The 21,471-nt window shown below is 33.6% G+C and overlaps 1 protein-coding gene across 2 annotated transcripts in view; it reads right to left on the bottom strand.

The window, feature by feature from the left end:
• Nucleotides 1-411: 411 nt before the first annotated feature.
• Nucleotides 412-21,471, bottom strand: part of LOC124364780 (mediator of RNA polymerase II transcription subunit 16) — a 56,465-nt gene continuing 35,405 nt past the window's right edge. Inside the window, exons 10-15 of one of the 2 annotated variants that reach the window (XM_046820523.1) lie at nt 20,939-21,286; nt 19,036-19,208; nt 12,703-12,898; nt 3,785-3,894; nt 2,564-2,709; nt 412-1,098 (exon numbers count right to left, since the gene is read on the bottom strand). In XM_046820523.1, coding sequence (XP_046676479.1) covers nt 978-1,098; nt 2,564-2,709; nt 3,785-3,894; nt 12,703-12,898; nt 19,036-19,208; nt 20,939-21,286 — 1,094 coding nt within the window. In that variant the 3' untranslated portion in view covers nt 412-977. Of the gene's footprint in view, nt 1,099-2,563; nt 2,710-3,007; nt 3,230-3,784; nt 3,895-12,702; nt 12,899-19,035; nt 19,209-20,938; nt 21,287-21,471 lie in introns of those variants that run through there. The other variant, XM_046820524.1, reaches the window with a different exon arrangement.

Here is a 21,471-nt window from a genome sequence, read left to right as displayed (position 1 = left end):
GTATAGAATATTAATTATTGCCATTACAAACTTTTGTTGTTTGTTGTAGGCTAAAATCAAAATAGCCACGAATACAGTGGCTCTTAATTTAGTGGAACAACCATTAGTATGACATTACCTTAACTTACTTTTGGCTAATGTGTTACAACAAACTTTCAAACAATTCACAAGTAATACTCGACACTAACAACTATTTATCTGCCTTTTACTGTTATTCCACTGGTGCCCCAAATCGACTATACTGTGATATATTACCTATTGAAAAAGATATATCTTGAGAACTAATCTTCAGAGCAGTTAATAGCATGTTAACCACCCAAAGGTTAAGTGGTACTAACTGGATTCAAGGTGGACAGTTGTACTCCAATTAAGTACAGACAATGGATGTACAAGGGTGAAATGAAACAGATATGAAAAAGTACATTTTATATTTTAAAAATCAGAAGAAAGATTAATACATTCTGTACATCAGAGTAATACAACAAAATTACCATAAAGGGGTAAAAATATTTTACAAATTTACATATACATACTAATGCAACAGATAATGGAATTTTTTTTATACAAAAATAAATACTTCCTTTGAGCACAATAAAATATCGTATTGGACACTAGAAAAAGGTCAAATGCAGAGGTCTCACTGAAACACAGATCACAGCACCATCCACCGGCCAGACCTAGTAACCACCATTGGTGGGACTTTGGCATCCTAATGATTGGTGATAGTTACTAAAATCAGTGAAATATGTGTTTTTGATTGCCTTTATTGCAAAATTTAACTCTGAAATAAAGACCTGAAATGTTGTCGCTACAAATGTGGCAATTGCCATTCAAACAACAAGCTAAGAACTTGAGAATTTTATTCCTACTTTATGTTAGACTCACATACTGCATCCGATCCTGTCCATACTTTTAATTTATTGTGCTCGTGGATAAATACAACTCCACGCATGAGATGCGTTTCATAAGAATCACATTTAAATATATTTATGGATTCGCCAATGACCACCACAACGACACGCCCTAGCCCAGCGTAGATCCCACGCTCGGATTGCTGCTGTTCTTGGACAACCCTGTACTTGTGCCTTGCCTCCACATCTGCAACAATGTTCCGCTGGGTAAGTGAACCACTAAAATAGATCATCATGTACACAGTCTACATTACCAGATTTCATTTTGCAGTAGTCGCATTCTGTGTAAACTAAAATACTGCTTATATTATATCTCACTTCAACTTTAGTCTGACAGTTTCTTTTATTGCAGTAATCATGTTGCAATAATATTCTGAATAGACCAAATACTCATAAATTGTAATATTGACTATGATATTAACAACAAAACATAATTATTATAAACACCTGTTTTTCCTAGGTCAAACTTTTTATTTTCAGCTTTTTTATACACACAAATTAACATTTTGTCATGAAAATAACCATAACTTCTTATAGACCTATTATTAAAATGTAAACATTCTCTTAATATACTACATCTCCTAAAGAGATAATATATTTTAGTTTATATATATTTTTTTGCATATACAATAATTATCTTGAATTTAGTGACTATAGTTGATTGGTTCTACAATTTGTAAAATTTGCACTAAAATAGTAAATAAGTATCAGCAGGGTACATATAGTACTACAGAACATTTAAAATTTCATAAATTATGTACAAGTTGCACAATTTTTACAAGTGAATAAAAAGATCCCAGAAAAGTTTTCCAAAGGCTTGACTTTCTGCAAATACTCTTACATGAAATATACAGGGTGGTCCGGGAGGAAAGGAAAACATTTTAACAGGTGATTTTAGACCTAAAATAAGACAAAAAGTTCATCTAAACATATTTCTGGGAATGCTTCGTTTACGAGATAAGGCTAGCAAAAGATTTCACCCAGATTTCCACTCCGAGGATTAAATGAAACCATTAGAAAGGTAATTAAGACAAACATTTGATTGTTTCATATGAATTTTGACCTGAAAAATTAAACAAACTACGTCTCAGAATTGTAAGTGTCTTAGTTTGTAAAATAAGTTGCTAAAAAACTAAAATTTACTGTAAAAAACACATTTCTAATGTTTGAGGCATTACAATTTCATTTAATGGCTAAAAATGCATAACACTGTAGAGGATTTAATTCTTTAATTAATTCAAATTTAATGTAATTTGTATTACCCTAAAAAAACTAACAATACTCCATTATTATGATAAACATTACAAAAAATATAGCTGATACACACTTATTTACAATCGTAATACTATTCTAAATAAAACACATAACTAATTTCATACAATTACAAATAAGGCTTGAAAATTCCATCATTACTATTCTTAACATGCTCCCAAATATTTTTGGGCATAAATGATGAAATTATCAAAATAACTTAAAAATAACACTATTCAGAATCAGACAAGGCTGCAAAACAAAGAATATGGTGCCATAGCAATGGAACTGCATCTATCACATCCCTCATCACAATTTATTTTCCCAATTGTGGAAGTCAAAATACAGAATATATATCTAACTAACCTAACAAATTTTAATATACATTTGGGTGTGGTTACCTGCAACATTGTTTAACCACTAATGGTTGATGGCCGAGGTAAATATGACGAATGGTGTCCACAATCTGGTCAGTAGCTATCGCACCCTCTACCGGACTCAGGTCTGGTACAAACAGCAGGCAGTCCGGCTCTACTCCAAACTCCAACTGCCATAACATCAACAAATGTGTAAATATGACGAATGGTGTACACAATCTGGTCAGTAGCTATCACACCCTCTACTGGACTCAGGTCTGGTACAAACAGCAGGCAGTCCGGCTCTACTCCAAACTCCAACTGCCATAACATCAACAAATGTGTAAATATGACGAATGGTGTCCACAATCTGGTCAGTAGCTATCACACCCTCTACTGGACTCAGGTCTGGTACAAACAGCAGGCAGTCCGGCTCTACTCCAAACTCCAACTGCCATAACATCAACAAATGTGTAAATATGACGAATGGTGTCCACAATCTGGTCAGTAGCTATCACACCCTCTACTGGACTCAGGTCTGGTACAAACAGCAGGCAGTCCGGCTCTACTCCAAACTCCAACTGCCATAACATCAACAAATGTGTAAATATGACGAATGGTGTCCACAATCTGGTCAGTAGCTATTACACCCTCTACTGGACTCAGGTCTGGTACAAACAGCAGGCAGTCCGGCTCTACTCCAAACTCCAACTGCCATAACATCAACAAATGTGTAAATATGACGAATGGTGTCCACAATCTGGTCAGTAGCTATTACACCCTCTACTGGACTCAGGTCTGGTACAAACAGCAGGCAGTCCGGCTCTACTACTCCAAACTCCAACTGCCATAACATCAACAAATGTGTAAATATGACGAATGGTGTCCACAATCTGGTCAGTAGCTATCGCACCCTCTACTGGACTCAGGTCTGGTACAAACAGCAGGCAGTCTGGTTTTACTCGAAACTCCAACTGCCATAACATCAACAAATGTGTAAATATGACGAATGGTGTCCACAATCTGGTCAGCAGCACTATAAAAATGATGATAAATACAGTTTATTAATGGATCGATAACAGATAGATACAAAGTTGGTTATAAAATGTTTATTATGTGATAAGCCCAGTGGCTAAACAATAGTGGCAGTTACGTAAGAGAGAAATTTAAAGTTCGTATTTTCTATTGAGAATCCAATGATTTTTTGTTTTTTTTTTTATTATTCTATCATGCTTTGTACGCTAAAAGCACAAAGAAATGGATTACCTTGATGGGCAAAGAGAGGTAGTACAACGCTGGAGAAGTGATTGCTGTAATCGGTGTGGCGGTGTTGAGCGGTGGAATCATCACTTGATTAGGGAGCAGAATGCAATCATCTGAGAAGTACCACGTTATTGTTAGTTGAAAAAACATTGAAGATTTGTTAGTTACTAAACTAATAATACAATTTTTGATAATGTTAGAACTACCTATAGCATAACAATAGTAAATAATATAATAAAATAAATATAATATATGTACATACATATACAATGTACATAAAATCTTAAAGGTATTTTTTAAACCCTGCAACTGGAAAAATTCTGATATTGGGAGTTTTAGTTGTATTCTAGATGGCAGTGCCTGATAACGGATAATTTAACACGGTCTACATTTTTTGTTATTATGTCTCTAAAATATGCTCAAAATGTATCGGTATTGATATTAGTAGAAAGAGAAATTTCCAATTTACTTAAATAATAAACTTTCTGATCATTTTTATGTTCTGTTACAATATATATACGTTTTGTAATCACTGAACTATTTCATACATTCTCGTGTACTGAACCAGCTGCGCACACTGTGACGAATCAGATGATTCACACAGCTGTGTTTTTCCTACCAAACAGATGTTTTTTCTTAATTACGAGTAGTAATTGTATGTTTTGGTGTTGCAAACGTGTTTTTTGGTGAGTTAATTACGACAATGGATCATAACTTTCGGGGCTCTAGTGATATTTTGACTGATATATAAGAACTTTTATTTTGTTAGCAACATTAATTCTTTTATGAACTAAAGGTAAAATTATTAAAAACATTTCTTACAAGACTGAATAATCAAAAATAAACATGAAAGTTTTACTTTTTTGGTAAGTTGCGATTTTAACCATATATACTACTTGTGTTTCACTTTTTTTTATCATAAATTGTTAAATAATATAAATCTTTTACTCTTTTTAGTTTAACTTAAAATTAAAAATCCTATATTTTGTACAGTTTGCTTTTTCATATCACCAATCATATTTTTAGTACAAATCAAAAACTTTGAATTAATTTCTTTTTTTTGGAGGGTTTGCAAGCATGCAATGACTACGTTTAAATATATACATATACACACATATATATTTAATATATATATATATATATATATATATATATATATATATATATATATATATATATATACTTTTTATGATTAGATTATTTTGTATTTGGCCGTAAGGGCTCAAAAACAATATAAATAATTTACTTATTATTTATAAGGAAAATCTTCCTTGAACGTTCAAGAGTAAAATAGTATACCATAATATAAATATTTTATATTATAACTACGATAATAAAATACATATAAGAGAAAAGTCCAAGGTACAAAAAACAATCCACCACTGAGAGGAATTTGACCACCAGTTCCAGGGTTAATACTGTAAATATGACTACTCTTCTATAACTCACTATATAAATATATTACACTGTCTTAAATAGATGTTTTAGTACATGTTCATGCTAGTTGTTACAAGCAACACAAAACACTTTAGGGATAAGTGTTTAAATAGTATTTTTCATCATACTGCAGATTATTAACAAAATATTGTAACAATTATTTGAAATAAGATAAACTAGCGCTTCATAAATTAAATTACAATACTACCCCTTTTAAATTTGTATTATTTTTACATACTAATACATTTGCAAATTACAGTTCATACAAACCTGGTAATTTTATCAAAAGTAGTTCTGTTACTTTTTGTGCTTTTTTACAAGATCAAGTATTTCATAAGAATCTTTTTTTAAACATTGTAAGAACTTTAATTTGTAAACAAAATTCAGAAACAAGTCCAAGTAAACCTTATCTAATTTCATTATTTTAATTATATATATATTTATAAATTTTAGTTTATGTAACAACCTCTTTACTGGTCATTTCTTTCTTAACCTTAACACCTTCCAATCTGGCAAAACCTTATTCACGCAGAAAGCTGAGAGATCCAGTATGATTTTAGAAACATCTATTGCAAATACACTTGTAATTGTTTACAGCTGGGCCTGATTAAACATTACTTTCAGTATCGTCATATGATTAATATAAAAAAATAACCCTCCTCCCTTGAACTACAAATATTCCATTGTTTCGTGATCTTCTCTCCCTCTTTCTCTTACATCCCATTCCCTAAATTTATCCATACAAACAGCTTTATCTTAATTGCTCAGACAAATTTTAGACAAAAGTGTTCAAAACTATGGAATAAACTAAAGCCTTACAAAAATAAATTACTATAAAATATTACAACAAATAATTATTATTATTAAACATATAAGCACAAGAAAATGACAGTTATGTTTCAAGAAATATGTTGTCTATAATATTTTAAGAAATAAAGTCTGTTATAATTCATTATACACATAAATGTAGATCACCTAACACTATTCACTAATCTTTATATGGGTCTCTGTGGTGTAATTTGGTGACACGGGAGTACTTGCTACGAAGAATTCACTAACAGGACTCTCCGGATGCTGGGTGAACACATCATCATCTCCGATGTCAGTTGCTCCATTTTGGTCACCTTTAGAGGAATGTGTGGGAGCTACTTCATTAAGTCCATCATGGGAATCTTTGCTAATGATAGCAGTCGGTTCTGGTGCACCTTTGTTTGGATTTGGATCCTGAGCAATACTACTTCGTAGTGACAACCTTCTACCACTCTTTTGCACCAATTCTATGACACTAGGTATCCGAGGCTGGGTCCGTCTCCTCACTTCAGTTTCGTTTTTTTCTACACTTTTCTTGACATCACTGTATATGGCTTTTGTCGGATCGGCTTCGATATCCACCCTCACCTCCATCTGCTTAGTCTCTGGTACCACAGATGTCCCTTCTTTAACGTTACCCGATGACTGGTACAAGATACTCCTCCTCTTCTCTTCAACATCGGCAGCCTTGCGCAGATCACTAAAGAACTCTTCCCTGGGAGACAATGGTGTCATCGGAGTGTTTATAGTAGCTATATGAAGGTAACTGTCAAAATTCACGAGTTCATAGTCTCCCCCACTGAAAGAATCCTGCTTGGATATTTGTGCATGCTCCGTTGGCGTGGTTGTCTCTCCTGTTTTGTTATTTTCTGTATTATTTTGAAACGTATGAAAGGTGAAACGTTTGCTGCCTACATTACGATTTTTCGTTTCAAAATTCCTTATCAAATTTACGTCATGAAAACTATTGCGATTATTCTTGTTCAGTTCAATACTTTTAGCGTCAATTTTGAATCTGGTTGAATCTTTTACGTCACCAGCCACATTTTCCAATTTGGTATGTTTGACGCTCACAGGGTCTAAACTTCTTGCAGCCGAATTCTTTTCTCTACTATTCAACGGGTTTTCCCCCACATTACTGTCTGGTATAAGCTTATTTTTCACCATTTCATACCCAGAGTCATACCCACAATACTTGTCTAAGTCTGTCAAGCATCTTTCCTCATTTTTACTCTTTTCTCTCCTGATTAGTAGATAAACCAGCAGAATCATCATTGTAGCACAAAAAATAAAAAATAATATTCCAACAATGACTTTTTTGATAGTTTTCGACTCTGTAAAGGTGATGAGACTCTCAAAGAAAGGTGCAAAAGCACTAAACGAAATGATCCAAACAAGGAATACGAGCACAATACATAACGTATAAACAGGAGTTTTCATCTTGCTGCAGCATCAAACTGAAGACACACACAAAGCTACTAAGAGATTCACTCACAGTTGCAACTTGGATGTGGCAGGCAGGATGTGGCTAACCTCACGCATTTAACCACTTCCTATCGTACATACATCACTATCGTATATTCCAAATGTAATATGATTTTAGTTATTAATATATTCTTCAAAGAACTCTTATTTTTAAAATATAAAAAATTAGCACTCAAAGTTGTATTTAAGTTTACCCACCTTTATTATTCTTTCAGATCTTTTATGATCATATTAGTTTTAACAGTATTAAGCTTTAAATGTTTAACTCTCCATCCATCATCTTGAAACATAATATGATGATATAAACAATAATCTTTCTCCTGGTTTCGGAAAGCTAGAACAATAATTATGCCAAATTTGAATATTTACTGGTTTTTTAAATAAAAATAAACATCTAACATATAAAAAAACATACATACAAACAGACTGTAAACTAAGCATTTCTGACGCATGTGCATATTATTTTATATATATTTTTTTGTCTTGACACGAAGAACTAATATACAAAATATTACCAGAGAGTCCATAATCACCCTGAATGGATATGCTATATAACGCGGCTTATGGAAACACAATAACTCCCAAAACAGATCTGTTATATATATTGATTGATGTTATAAATATTTCAGCTAGTTTCATTGGCTAGCACACACCATTTTGTTCCACTATGGCAACCGTTTAAGCTTGAAAAAAATTCACATCCGGTACATTGCTTTAGCTCTGAGCGCTGACTTATCACTGAGGAGGGGGCAGTTGGCTACTCATTACTCACGCTTGATCTAATAGTCAGCTGTTGAGTACAAGAATACTTGCTTCTGTAGTCCTTCTGGAATTGCAGTCCCATTGTATTTAGTTTAAACATTTGCACATTTAAAGGTGGTTTTCCGCATATTATAATTATTTATTACGCACTTATATTGAGATTACATCATTCTCTTTACTAGTTTGTCTTTTCTTTACAAAATGCAAGTAATATGCAAATAAAAAAAATTGCTTAAGATATTTTTTTATTACAATATTAGAACCTTTTAAACAATTTGGTTTTACAGGTATGCAACTTTTTGTTATAAAATATGGGTCTGTACGAAAGACATTATAATGTTCCTTCCGAAAGAAACCAGTAACTTTTGAAAATCAAAGGGCCATTTAAGATATTTGTTTGAGCTTGATAGCAATGTAGTCAGGAAAAGAAAAAAAGACAAATAAACAATAAAAAAGAATTTCAAGAAGTATAATGCCTAGAAATATAGGCTATAAATGAAGCAAAATTAAACATTTGCTTGTGGCTGTAGGGGATCACATAGGCAGGCTTCCTTTACTTTTCATGAAAACTTTACCATTAAATCTTTCATTTTGAAAACTCATATATTTTTGACAATTAACTGACATATTTCTTCAGGAAAGCTAATGAACATTAGAAAAATAGTCTTCACGTCTACGTCTTCATAATCTGAATTTATCTCAGCAAATTATTTTAAAACTGTCTATGTTTAAGACCTTGGGATCTCATGAAGATTATAATTTTAATCACAACATTCATTAAGATTTCAAAAACTATTTTTTAGCCCACAAATACTGTTTGTTTATTATGCAATGATGAAGAATGCATCAATGCATCATCTCTCTTACATTTAGACAAAAAAAACTATTTTTTAGCCCACAAATACTGTTTGTGTATTATGCAATGATGAAGAATGCATCATTTCCCTTACATTTATACAAAAATTATTGTTTTAGCCCACAAGTACTGTTTGTGTATTATGCAATGATGAAGAATGCATCATCTCCCTTACATTTATAAAAAAAAAAACTATTTTTTACAGCCATAGAAGAAAAATCATTAGTAATTAAAATATTGGTTCAATTTTTGAGATAAAGATCAAAACAAGTTAAAAACCCTCTGCTTGGTTCCTTTCATCGGAAGGAAAAAATATTTTTGTACAATTAAGTTTTTATGATATTAAAATTTACAGGTAAGTCAAGAGGTGCAAAAAAAATTATCCGTTGAAACAATTATTGATTCCTTACTACCTATTAAATTTAATCCTTTGATCGCTGTAGATCGTGCACCTGTACAAGCTAGTTTCTCTGAGTTTTTATTAGCCAAACTTGCTCAGGCGGTGCAGTGCGGTGATTGTTTCATCCACGTTTGTTAACCATATATGTTCTATATAACAATTTTCTAGTGTATTTAGATTTCACCTCCAAAAATATCTTTGAAAGTGTCTTGGCCTATTTTCATCACGTTATAAATAAGACAGATTATTCCACAATCATTTTAATATAGGACAACTTTAGAATACAATCTTAGATGATTTTTAGTTAACGGTATTCTGAAAAATGTGGAACAACACATAAAAAAAAGTCGCAACTCTCACCCATGTAGCGGGATTCATGTCTTGTTTTTCTCACTAACTTTCCTCCCCACCCCAACCCCCACACAACATCTCACCCTGACTCTCAGCCAATTAGAACACACATCAGACAACTGATTAGAGCGCCAATAGCACGGTGTGAGAATACTCGACAGTAGTGAAGATGGCAAGTGCTCTGCTTGCGAGTATGCTCATCTACAGCGGTCAAAGGGTTAATAAGGACTATCTAAAGAACTAATATGAAATATTTTGTGTTAATCCTACTGCCAAATGAAGTACAAATATATGTTTCAGTGTGATTATTCCCTTGGTTACCTGCTTAGTCCAGTCATTTTTAAACCTCAATCAGTGGAAAAATTCCTAGTGAGTTGAATTTTGGTATACTCCTTCATTATGGCGTTTTAATGATGATGTGAAAAATCGACATTGATATCGTGCTGGCTAAAAAAGTTATAAGGGTCAAAAGGTAACGAAAATCAGTTTTTCACGAATATCTCGCGACCTATGGCTCGGAGGTCTATAAAGGTAATTATAAAAATTATTTCTCATACAATTATCTACAAAAAATGTCTGTTGCATTTTTCTGTAAAGTCAACCGTTTTCGGACTAGAGTGCTGAGAAAGCGAGTAGAATGCACTCACATAGGGTATTATATACCGTATACACATAAGGCGTCAACTCTGTTGCTTTTTATCAATGTATTTAAGTTTTTTTTAAACTTCTAACTTCTACTCGGGCGTTTTGTGATAAATATACTTATATTATAGCCGTTTTGGAACTTAGTAAAATGTACTATATATAATACAAATGACCTCCACTGGCAGATGTTCCGTTCTTTATTGTTCAGAGACCCGTCCCTTTATACCTGTTACTGCCTGTCGGACTTGTTTAGCTCAGTTGAAAAATAGTTCTTGAGTATTAAAGACGTTATTTTCGTAGTTTTGTGCTCTTGAACAGTTTTCATAATGAGTGATAAATGTTTCTTATGTAATGAATCGTTATCTAGTGGTGATGTAGTAGAAGTTAGACCTGGTCTATAAACATAAAAAAATGCTAGTGTCGCACAAAATGATGGTAACATTAAACATTTGAATACTGTGACATTTGCAAATGTTCACAGTAATTGTCGTAAAAATTATATGAACGATTTGAGTATTGCGGCCTTCAAACGACGCCAAGAAGAGCCGAGTACATCAACATCTCCGTGCAACAAAAGAATTAATTCTTTTTATTTCAAAAAATTGTTTGTTTAGTGGAGAAAAGCAAGTGAACAAATCGAAAGAAAAAAATACAGACGCGCAATAAGGAAGTGAGTACTGTCACATTTAAAGACACAGTTTTAAAAGCTGCAGAGGCGCTTGGTGATAAATATGGAAGAAATGTAAAGGAGCATGTACATTTTGAATATGACCTTGTCTATGTCGAAGCTAAGTACCATGATAAGTGTTTTTCCAATTTTTTGTTTCTTAGTGGAAAGGATGATGTAAGCCGTCCATTGGATGAGAATATTAGAATTGCTATGGACAATGTTTTCCATTACATTGAAAACAATGACGATTGTCATTTAACATTGGCTGAGTTGAAAGATGTAATTCAAGGTTACGTTCCAGATGACAAGAGAATTATAAAAAAATTGATTGCTTGATATGGGAGTAATATTGTGATTACCACGCAAAGCAAATTTTTGACCATAATTTGCTTTCGAGATACTTCAGCTAATATTTTGACTAATTCGTGGTTCGAAGAAAAAAAGAAAGATTTTCGTGATGAACATTTACGAATTGTTGAAACTGCTGCATCGATAATCAAAGAAGATATTTGTTAAAATAATTATTCACGACTCCTATCCACCACCGAGTCAAATGTTAAATAAAATTAATGATAAAATAGATAAAATTAATGGGGTTGGGAGTTGAAAAATAATATATTACAGCCAATAACAACTTTATTGCCACCAGCACCCGATGATCTACTAAACACAATGTTTTGTAACTGTACAAAAGGTTGTGGCGGCAAATATGGATGTAGAAAATTGGATTGAGGTGTTCTAAAGCTTGTGGACATTGTCGTGGTCAGTCATGCTTAAACGCAGGGTCCAAAGAAAATGATGATGTTGATTTAAATACAGCAATAAGTCCACTCGATGTTTAGTCAGCAACTTTTGATGAAGTAGAAATAGAGGATATCGACGACGAATGAATATAAAAGAAAATTATATACACAATGTTTTCCCCTATTTTTGAATGTACAAATAATTAATTATTGAGCATAAAACTAAAAAAAACTTTTATTACGGATCATGGATTATGCCTATGAGGGAAACCATGTAAAAAAAAACGCGCCTTGCTTTCTACCTCAAAGGTGGTGCGGAAACGATTGCATCATCATAACGTAGTCGCTTTCTCAGCGCTCTAGCCCGAAAACTGTTGACTTTACAGAAAAATGCAGGAGACATTTTTTGTGGATACTTGCATGAGGAATACTTTTTATAAGGACCTTTATTGACCTCCGAGCCATAGGTCGCAAGATATTCACGAAAAACTGATTTTGACCCTTATAACTTGTTTAGCCGGCACGATATCAATGTCGATTTTTCACATCTTAATTAAAACGCTATAATGAAGGTGTACACCAAAATTCAGCTCACTAGGAATTTTTCTGCAAATAGAACCTTAAATGACTGGACTATGCTGTTGTTCTCACAGTTTATAGGTAGCTCATGACTCATTTCGGCTGAGATATGGGGACACAAGTAAATAAAGTTTCAGGCAACATCTAATCTAGCTTGTCAGTTGGATGATTCCGTTCACTCACCGATGAGCCCATCATCAGGCTCGGGGTTCTGCACGAGTCTGGACAGCAGCTTGAAGAGCAGTCCAAGGACATCTACGTTCTCCGCGCTGCTGATAAATACGGGCAGACAGCTGTTCCTCAGCAGGCCCCAGAACCTTATAATAATGAGCAGCTCTCTAATGCTGTTTACAGCCTTGCAGTCCCTCACCAGCTCATACTGAAACACAATCCATGACAGCGCAATCCAAAATAGTATATTTTTATTTGCAACAGTTTGGTTAAGATTATACAACAGTCCCTCAAATTCTATGTTAGATAGTACTTACACCTCAGACAAAACAGTTGTTTAATTGCATGTCCTTTGAGTCCTTAATATCTTGGCATTTAACTTTCCAAGACGGATATAATAAAAAATGCAAGGGTTTGTGAAATAATTTGCCAAACACTTGTTTTTGATAAAATTTGTACGCCTCAGGAATGCTTTTTAGCTAATGAAACAACCTACAACAATTTTAGGATTGGAATTATTCAGTACATTTGTTACTAACAAAACTAATATACGTTTTCATGGGTTATGAAAATCATACTTTCTTTTGTAATTTAAAATTTGATATATTTGTTACATCTGCTTTTATTTCGGTAGTTTTAGTAATTTAGTTCCCTACATGAAAAACTATTTTGTTAAATTCCATATATTTGAAATACTATTGTGTTTCTTTGTAAATGTGACATTTTAAAGTAACCAAATATTTTTTTAGCAAAATACTGAACCTCAACAACACTTCAAAATTTATTTTATGTCTGTCTATCTTAAATTGGTTAAAATAAACAATTATCAGCCATCTCTCGGGTAATCGCCTTGAATCACTGTGACGGGGAGCGTGGTGACAAAATCTAAACACCTCCAACTGCTTATCATCGTTCTATGCTTAAAGCTGTCATCAGTGGTTTTATTGGAACTGAAAATTGAATTATCTATTGACAGTATTGTCGTGCTTGTTCATTGAAAGACTTTATGCCTAGGTATGCTATCTAAGTGTAATATACAATAAACGTTTTATCGATCTCTGCATTGCCAGTAACTTACTGTAGTCATTTTTCAATAAATTCCCCCTGACTTATGCTGCTATCTTACATAATTGTTGCTACTATTTGTGTCTTTCTGCAACTACTGTTTTACAAACATCATATTCTTACGTTATTTTCACAGTTTTGTTGTTGATGTTGTTTGTTATTTAATACTAAGATGGCATGTCCAAGTCAACCAACTGTATAATAAAGAGTTTAACAATTTTTACAATGATTTATAATATGTAACCACAAGAGAAGCCTGTGGTCAATACAGATATGTGTGGCTTTAAGGATAGTTCCAGTACAGTATCAGAGAGTGCTTTCCTGGTTCTGACTGGAAGTCCACCTATAGATCTAGTTTTAGAAAGGAAGTACCAAAAGTTCAACAAGAAAAAGTGGGGTCCCAAATGGACATTGGTAAACATGCTAGATATGGCAAGATAGGTGTGAAAGAGAGGATACAGGCAGATAGACCAATCATCACATCAATGAAGTTGATGAGAAGGTGCCATGGTGAGATGACTACCTCACTCAAGCTTTCACCAGGCATGGGAGTTTCAAGTATTAATTGAGATGTTTAGAAAATCAGCAAACAGCATGGTATGGCACAGAAGAGAACATACTCTCATCACGTGAAATGCTCATCAAGCCTGAAGACACCATCTAAATGAACGTTTAGGAATGGAGATAACTCCAGACAACTTAGTGACCTGCATGCTTGAAGATTAGAGAAAATGGGAAGCAGGGGAAGACCATGTTACAGACATAATGAGACTGAAGGAAGTAAACTAAAGTTAGAAACAATCTTCAGAGGTAAAACAAGGATTCAACTAGATAAGAAGAGACACAACCTGGTAATATATTTAACCAGTTGGAAAGGCTAAAAAGAAACAAGGTGAGTATTTTAGTGGTAGCCAAGAAGGTGTCCCCACATATCCATTAGTAGCGGTTTCTGTGGGTATTTTTATGTACGTTTTCACAGCTTGCAAACAAATTACCACTTTTGTTTTAATATAGTTGTTATATTTTGTAAAATAGGAGTTAACAAAAGTTGTAGTATCTTTAGAAATTTTTATGCAAAATATAAAATGAAAATAATACTTTATAATTATGTTTTTTACATATTTTTTCAAATATATAAAATAAATTAAAAGAACAGAACTTCATTAACATATTTATAGTATTATCAGTAATAGTTGTTTCTAACATCGTTAGGTCTGCATTACACAAAGCCCAACAACTCTCACTCCTTGGCTGACTTGATGATTTTCATTATTACAGAGATAGCCAGAATCTAATAAGGTAGGCTGTGTCAATCAAAGACAATACCAATGGGGAAGTATTTCTTAGTATCTGGTGACAAATCAAAATTTTCTCTTCAAAATTCTTCTTTTTTTTGTTCTCTTAGGACAAGAAGCTTAGAAAATTGCATCTAGACCTATAAGGACCTTTGTACCGCTTCCAGAGTGACAGGATATTCTGGATGGGTAAGGTTGAGAGTAGAGGCCACCTCATGTTGAGATTCACAAGGAAAAGTTTGGGGCACTAATATCAAGTCATGTTCCCTTGGAAGAAGAAGTCAGCTCTAAACCAGCTTCTCCTGTCAAAGCATGCAGGGGGTGGCACACCCTTATGTCTAAGCTGGCAAGAACCTTTGACTTTTAAGAAACAAACCCCACCAATTCCAACAGTCATCTCCCGCAGTAGAATAGACCTATCGAATTACCCTTGCGCCCCACAATCTCGACATTTGCGGTTAGCAATGTGCCGCTCCTGGACATCCATAAGGTTACATAGAGATTTAAGTGACACATCAGTTTTTGCTGTACATTCTGTGGGTTCAACTGGAAGGTACAAACCAGCCAGAAGGAAACCCTCCTGGGGATACAAAAACAAACAAACATTAAAATATACAAACAAAAATATCAATAAAAATAGAATCCATAGCATGATTGTACAAGAAGAGATGGCCTATACAGGTTTACAGTAAACAACTCTTATAAGTGGTGCAGATAGTTCCAAACAGACGAGTAAGTGGTTTTGAAGGGTTTGACTCATTACCAAAATAACAGACAAACAAATCCATATAAGGTAATCTTGCTTCAGATTGATATCAACACGCAAACGGAATTTTTCCTGAAAGTTTAAAACTAAGCATAGTCGTCCCCATTTTTAAAAATAATTCAAGCAAAAAAATTGATAACCTCCGCCCAATTAGTCTTTTGTCAGTTTTTTCAAAAATATTTGAGAAGATTATAAAAGTGCGATTAGTTCAGTACCTAAATAGTATAAATTTTTTTTAGCACTAAGCAATATGGTTTCACAAAGGGAAAGTCTACTGAAGACGCTCTTATCAATGTAACAAATTTTATTTACAATAGTTTTAACGAAGGTGAAAAGATTAAGGGATTATTCATAGATTTCACAAAAGCGTTTGATTTAGTAAATCACAAAATACTTTTATGCAAATTAGAATCAATAGGGGGGAAGTGCTCTGAAATGGTTTGAAACATTTCTAACTGGAAGGAGGCAGCGTGTAAAAATACAAAACTCTTTAAGTAGCCCTACTGTTGTCAGAGCTGGAGTGCCCCAAGGTTCCGTGTTGTCTGCTACTCTTTTTTTAATATTTATAAACGATTTATTAGAATCAAATTTCCGTGGAATTCCAAGAGCTTTTGCCAATGACATAGCTATTTTTTATTCTAAAAAAAATATTCAGGATATATTCATTGACATCTCAAATGATTTGCTTCTTTTGAGGCTTTGGTGCTATAATAATAAAATGGAATTAAATGTAAAAAAAACAAAATATGTAAATTTTTATTTTAATGGATTCAGTTTCTGGTCACATTTAAAGTACCACAAATTAGACTGCGTTGACATGAATTGTGACTGCTTGGTCATAAATAAAGAATTTAGTTTCAAATATCTTGGAGTTATTTTAGATGAAAAACTTACATGGGAAAAACATGTACATTCGATACTTACACAACTAAAACCAGCTTTGAGAAAATGCTATTTTTGGAAAAATTTTTGTAATGAAGTTTTATTAAGAACTCTTTATTTTGCGTTAATACATTCAAAATTACAGTACGGGATTCAATGCTGGGAAGGAACTTTTAAGTATAAAATTGAAAAAATACGTGTTCTTCAAAACTATTTTACAAGAATAATTCTGAGCAAACAAAAGAGAGAAAGTTCTTTTCCATTATACCATCAATTAAACATTTTACCAGTACAGCACCTGTTTGTCTACAAGGTTCTACGCTTGTTTTACATTAAAAGTGGTGACACAGGAACAAACCAACTTTTTTATAGTACAAGAAGTTGCAGTAATAATGTTTTTAGAGTGCCTAAAGTTAGAAAATCACTATTCAGACAATCTTTTATTTATGTAGGCCCAAAATATTTCAATAAACTACCAATTAATATAAAAGTATGTTCAAATATTAGAGCTTTTTCTTGGCAGGTGAAATACTGGCTGTTTAGTTACGATGATTTAAGTTTTCTAAACAATGTGATTATGTAAGATACATGTATGGTTTGTTAAAAGGAAAAAATGGAAGATACGGCAGTTATATGATTACTTTAAATTTTGTTTTTGTTTTCTAATATTAATAATGGTTTAGTTATAGAATTTATAGAATAAATAATTAAGTTCTCAATTATGTACAAAGTTTCATACAGTTAGTGTAGCATAGTGTATATAGTGTATAGTGTACACAGACGGCACGGAGCGTAGTGCTGCTCTTATCAAAGGACAGTTACTTTGCTGGACTGAACAATATTCATGTTTTTGTTTGTGTAGCGCTGCCACGCTACTTGAAACTGTGGCAGTGTAATTCCTGTCTACAACTCTGTAAAATACCTGTATTTATTCTGGAATAAATCATTATTATCATTATCATTATTATCATATGTAGTCGTAAACAAATGAAGAGAGAGGATAATGCATAGGGATGATAGTGTGCATCGTAAGTTACATCTATAGTGGGACGTGTGTCTCTCATTCCCACTACACTGGTTCTCATTTCACCAAAGGGGCAGTATAGCGGGTACAACGGTTATCGAAAGATAACCGGATGAAGCAACATCGAGCACGGCTGCTGCTTGGATGGGTGACCGCTGGGCGATCCTGTCCTTGCAAGCAGCCCGCCTGTCCGGTCGTTGTTGGTTGGATTTGGAAGTCACCTTTAAGTGGTTGTTCCTCAGGTTAAGTGTTAGAGAGGACTTCTTAGCCCTAACTTTGGTTGTTAAAATAAGAAATAATTACTTTACTTTATTACACACCTTTTATTAGGAATCTTTGTAGAAACATATTTATCAATTTGTTTCAACATTATGTGAATGCTAATGTGACCAGAGAAGTTTTAGTGTAAATCTACAAAATTACCAAAGTATCGAGGTCCGTAAGTTACTTACTCCATTATTTAGACTATCCTTTGATCAATGACGAAATAAATTATCAACACTTTCAATAGTTTTCAAAATTAATACTAGAATATTAAAACAAAGTTAAATTTATTTAGCTAAAATCAAAGAAATTTAAATAAATTGAGTGATTATTTACTCAATAATGACTTTACTAATTATGACTGGATTGAAATTTAATTCCACTGTATAACCTAAAAATTTATAATTAGTTAAAGCAATTAAATTTATTTTTTATTAAGTGAATTAATTGACTCCGGTAATTTTATATTGACCTTTCAATGTTGAACTTTTTCCCCCTGACCTGTATTAACTGAAGTTAACAAATTGTGGCTAGAAACTTTACTAAAGTGTAATATGTTACAAATGAATGTATTAAAATTAATTAGAAGTCAAAATTTTAAAATATAAATTGACTTGAGTGACAACAAAGTGACATTCCAAAAGCTCACTTAGGTGATTAAACTTCACTTTATTTTGAATATTTATATTTGAAATTTTATTTGAATTTTTTAATTTACGTTAATATATTGGGCAACAGAAATTTTAGTACATTTTGATCAGTTAAAAAAAAATGTATAAATTAAAGCTGGGATTTTGATTGAAGATGAATTGATGATTTGATGAAGATTGATGATTTTGATCTACTATAAAAACTATCAACTAAGGGTAAATATTACTACATTATTAAATCAGATCATTGCTGCCAGGTTTTTAGTCTTATTTTACTGAAATCCTGAAAGTGGCTGGCTAACAAAGCTGGTGATGCTATAATATGTTTTAGAAGAAAGTAGTAAGTAGTTTAGTTAGTTATAAATCGTGATGTTTTCAAAACAATCAATAAAGACTCACTCCGATAGTTTTCCGCTGCTCAGGTAGACGAGCCAGCAGATTGAGCGCAAGATCTGCCACCCACTGGATCAGCTGATGCAGAGACTGCAGTGTGCTCGGCTCTACTGTAAACTCCTTAGCCTCGAGGTGCAGCAACACTTGATCTATGTCTGTCACAGCTTCATTCATCACAGCTGAAACAATATACATTAAATCGTGTGAGATAATTGTTGCCAATAAATATCTTTACTCAACATCACAGAAATGCAGTAAATATATTTATAATACATTCAGACTCTTAACAGTTAATGTGTAGTACACAATAATTTCATTTCCAAAAGAGTTTATTTCAGTGTTACATGTGTCTTGTATTCAATATTGACCTACTACAGCAGTAAACAATATTTTAACAAAAATACGATAAAAAATTTTCAGCTGACTGTTTAAATTTAACATAGCTTCTACAAGGGCGGTTTGATAAGTCTATACATTTTTTAATTTCCTGCGCAACAGTTTAAATTCAACAGTGCTGCAGTCAACTGTAATCTAGCAGTGGAAAACTTTCTAAGTTTGAGCAAGTTGCTGTTTGATAGCCGTTCAAAGCAGACAACCTTGTAAATTTTCACGAAAATTGTATAAAGTGAATTTCGTGTGCTGATTAAAAATTACTTTTTATGTAAAAAATCCATCACTGAGACTAATGGAATACTAGATAAATACAATGGAGGTTCAGCACTTTAAAATTCAATGGTTAAGAAGTGGTTTACAGAGTTCCGTTGTGGTCATACCCAGGACTAGTGATGCCGAATGTTCAGGTCGCCCGAAAGTAGTGATCATGTAGGAAATAGTCAATAAAATCCATGAAATGATATTGGACGATCGGAGAATGAAAGTGCGTGAGTTGGCTCATGATGTAGGTATCTCAACCGAATGGGTACATCACATTTTACATGAATATTTGGACATGATAAAACTACGCGAGATGGGTGCTATGATTGCCCACACGAGCGCAACCGTGTGACCACTTCAAAAGATTGTTTAGCGATGTTCAACCAAATTCCGGGCAGGTTTTGGCACCGTTTTGTAACTGTGGATGAAACATGGATCAATCACAACACGCCAGAGATCAAGGAACAATCAAAACAGTGGGTTGCTTGGGTGAACGTAGACCAAAAAGGCCAAGGCGAGTCTGTCAGCAAAAAGGTCATGACCACAGTTTTTTGGGATGCACAGGGTGTCATTCATATTGATTACCTTGAAGAGGGTAAAACGATCACCGGCGAATATTATTCAGAGCTTTTGGACAGATTCGACAGATGTTGAATTGAAGCAAAAACGACCGCATTTGGCGAAGAAGAAAGTGCTGTTCCATCAAGACAATGCACACTTGTCTAGTAACGATGGTAAAGATCCATGAATTCGGCTATGAAGTGCTATCCCATCCAGCATATTCTCCAGATCTAGCCCCCTGCGACTATTTCCTGTTTCTAAACCTAAAGAAATGGCTGGGCGGTAGGAGATTTGGGTTGAATGAAGAAGTCATTACAGCAACAAATACGTATTTTGAGAAAATCTATTATTTTGAGGAAATACAAAAATTAGAAAAACGCTAGACTAAATGTATCGAGCTAAGAGGTGATTATATTACAAAATAAAATGTTTATTTGCTGAATAACATTTGTTTTATTAAAAAGTCATTGACTTACCAAACCACCCTCGTATAACATTGCTGTTTACATGTATTTTGTGCTTTCATTTAACAAAACAGACAGAGTAAGAAATAAATGCAAATTATAAGTTTTAAGTTAAATTGAACAATAAGCAAGTCTATTGAATATTAATATCAAACAAAACTGAGAACATTACGTAATAAAATAGACCTACAATATAAAATTATATTTTTTGTGTAGTTTTTTGAAAGTACCTTGAAGACTGTCGGCAGGACCCTTGTCGTGGCTGGAGAGATCACTAGGTCTCAGCAGAGTCTTGAACGCCGTAGAGACAGAGTGGAGCATTAGCAGAGCGGTAAGATCAGCAGCCCTGGCTTGGCCTGAGGGATTCAGCCTGTACAGGGCGGCACGCAGGCTGAGGTGACTGACGTAGTGGTACTGCTGTGTGGCAGGTGGCTGTCGTGCAAACCCTTCGGTGAGACGGTCACAGACAGCGTCCACCATCTGAGGCCTCAACGCTATCAGGACGTCCCACCAGTCTAGACCCGTCACCAGGCAGTACTCCAGCAGTGACACAGCATACCCCGCACTCATCATAGTGCCTAGAGCAATCATACACAACGCTATTTGACAATAGGAGTAGACAGAAACTGTAAAAAAGCAAAACGAGTAGATAGAAACTGTAAAAAAAGAAACAGCCATATCACTCAACTATATTATAATAGCCATTTATCACTTTTGAACAAGCGTGTTATAAATATATTACTATATTTTTAACTGAAAAAAC

This window comes from Homalodisca vitripennis, chromosome 6, assembly GCF_021130785.1.
Source record: "Homalodisca vitripennis isolate AUS2020 chromosome 6, UT_GWSS_2.1, whole genome shotgun sequence".
NCBI classification, from domain to species: Eukaryota; Metazoa; Arthropoda; class Insecta; order Hemiptera; family Cicadellidae; genus Homalodisca; species Homalodisca vitripennis.
The sequence above is the reverse complement of the archived record's forward strand: the minus strand, read 5'-3'. Positions and strand labels throughout refer to the sequence as shown.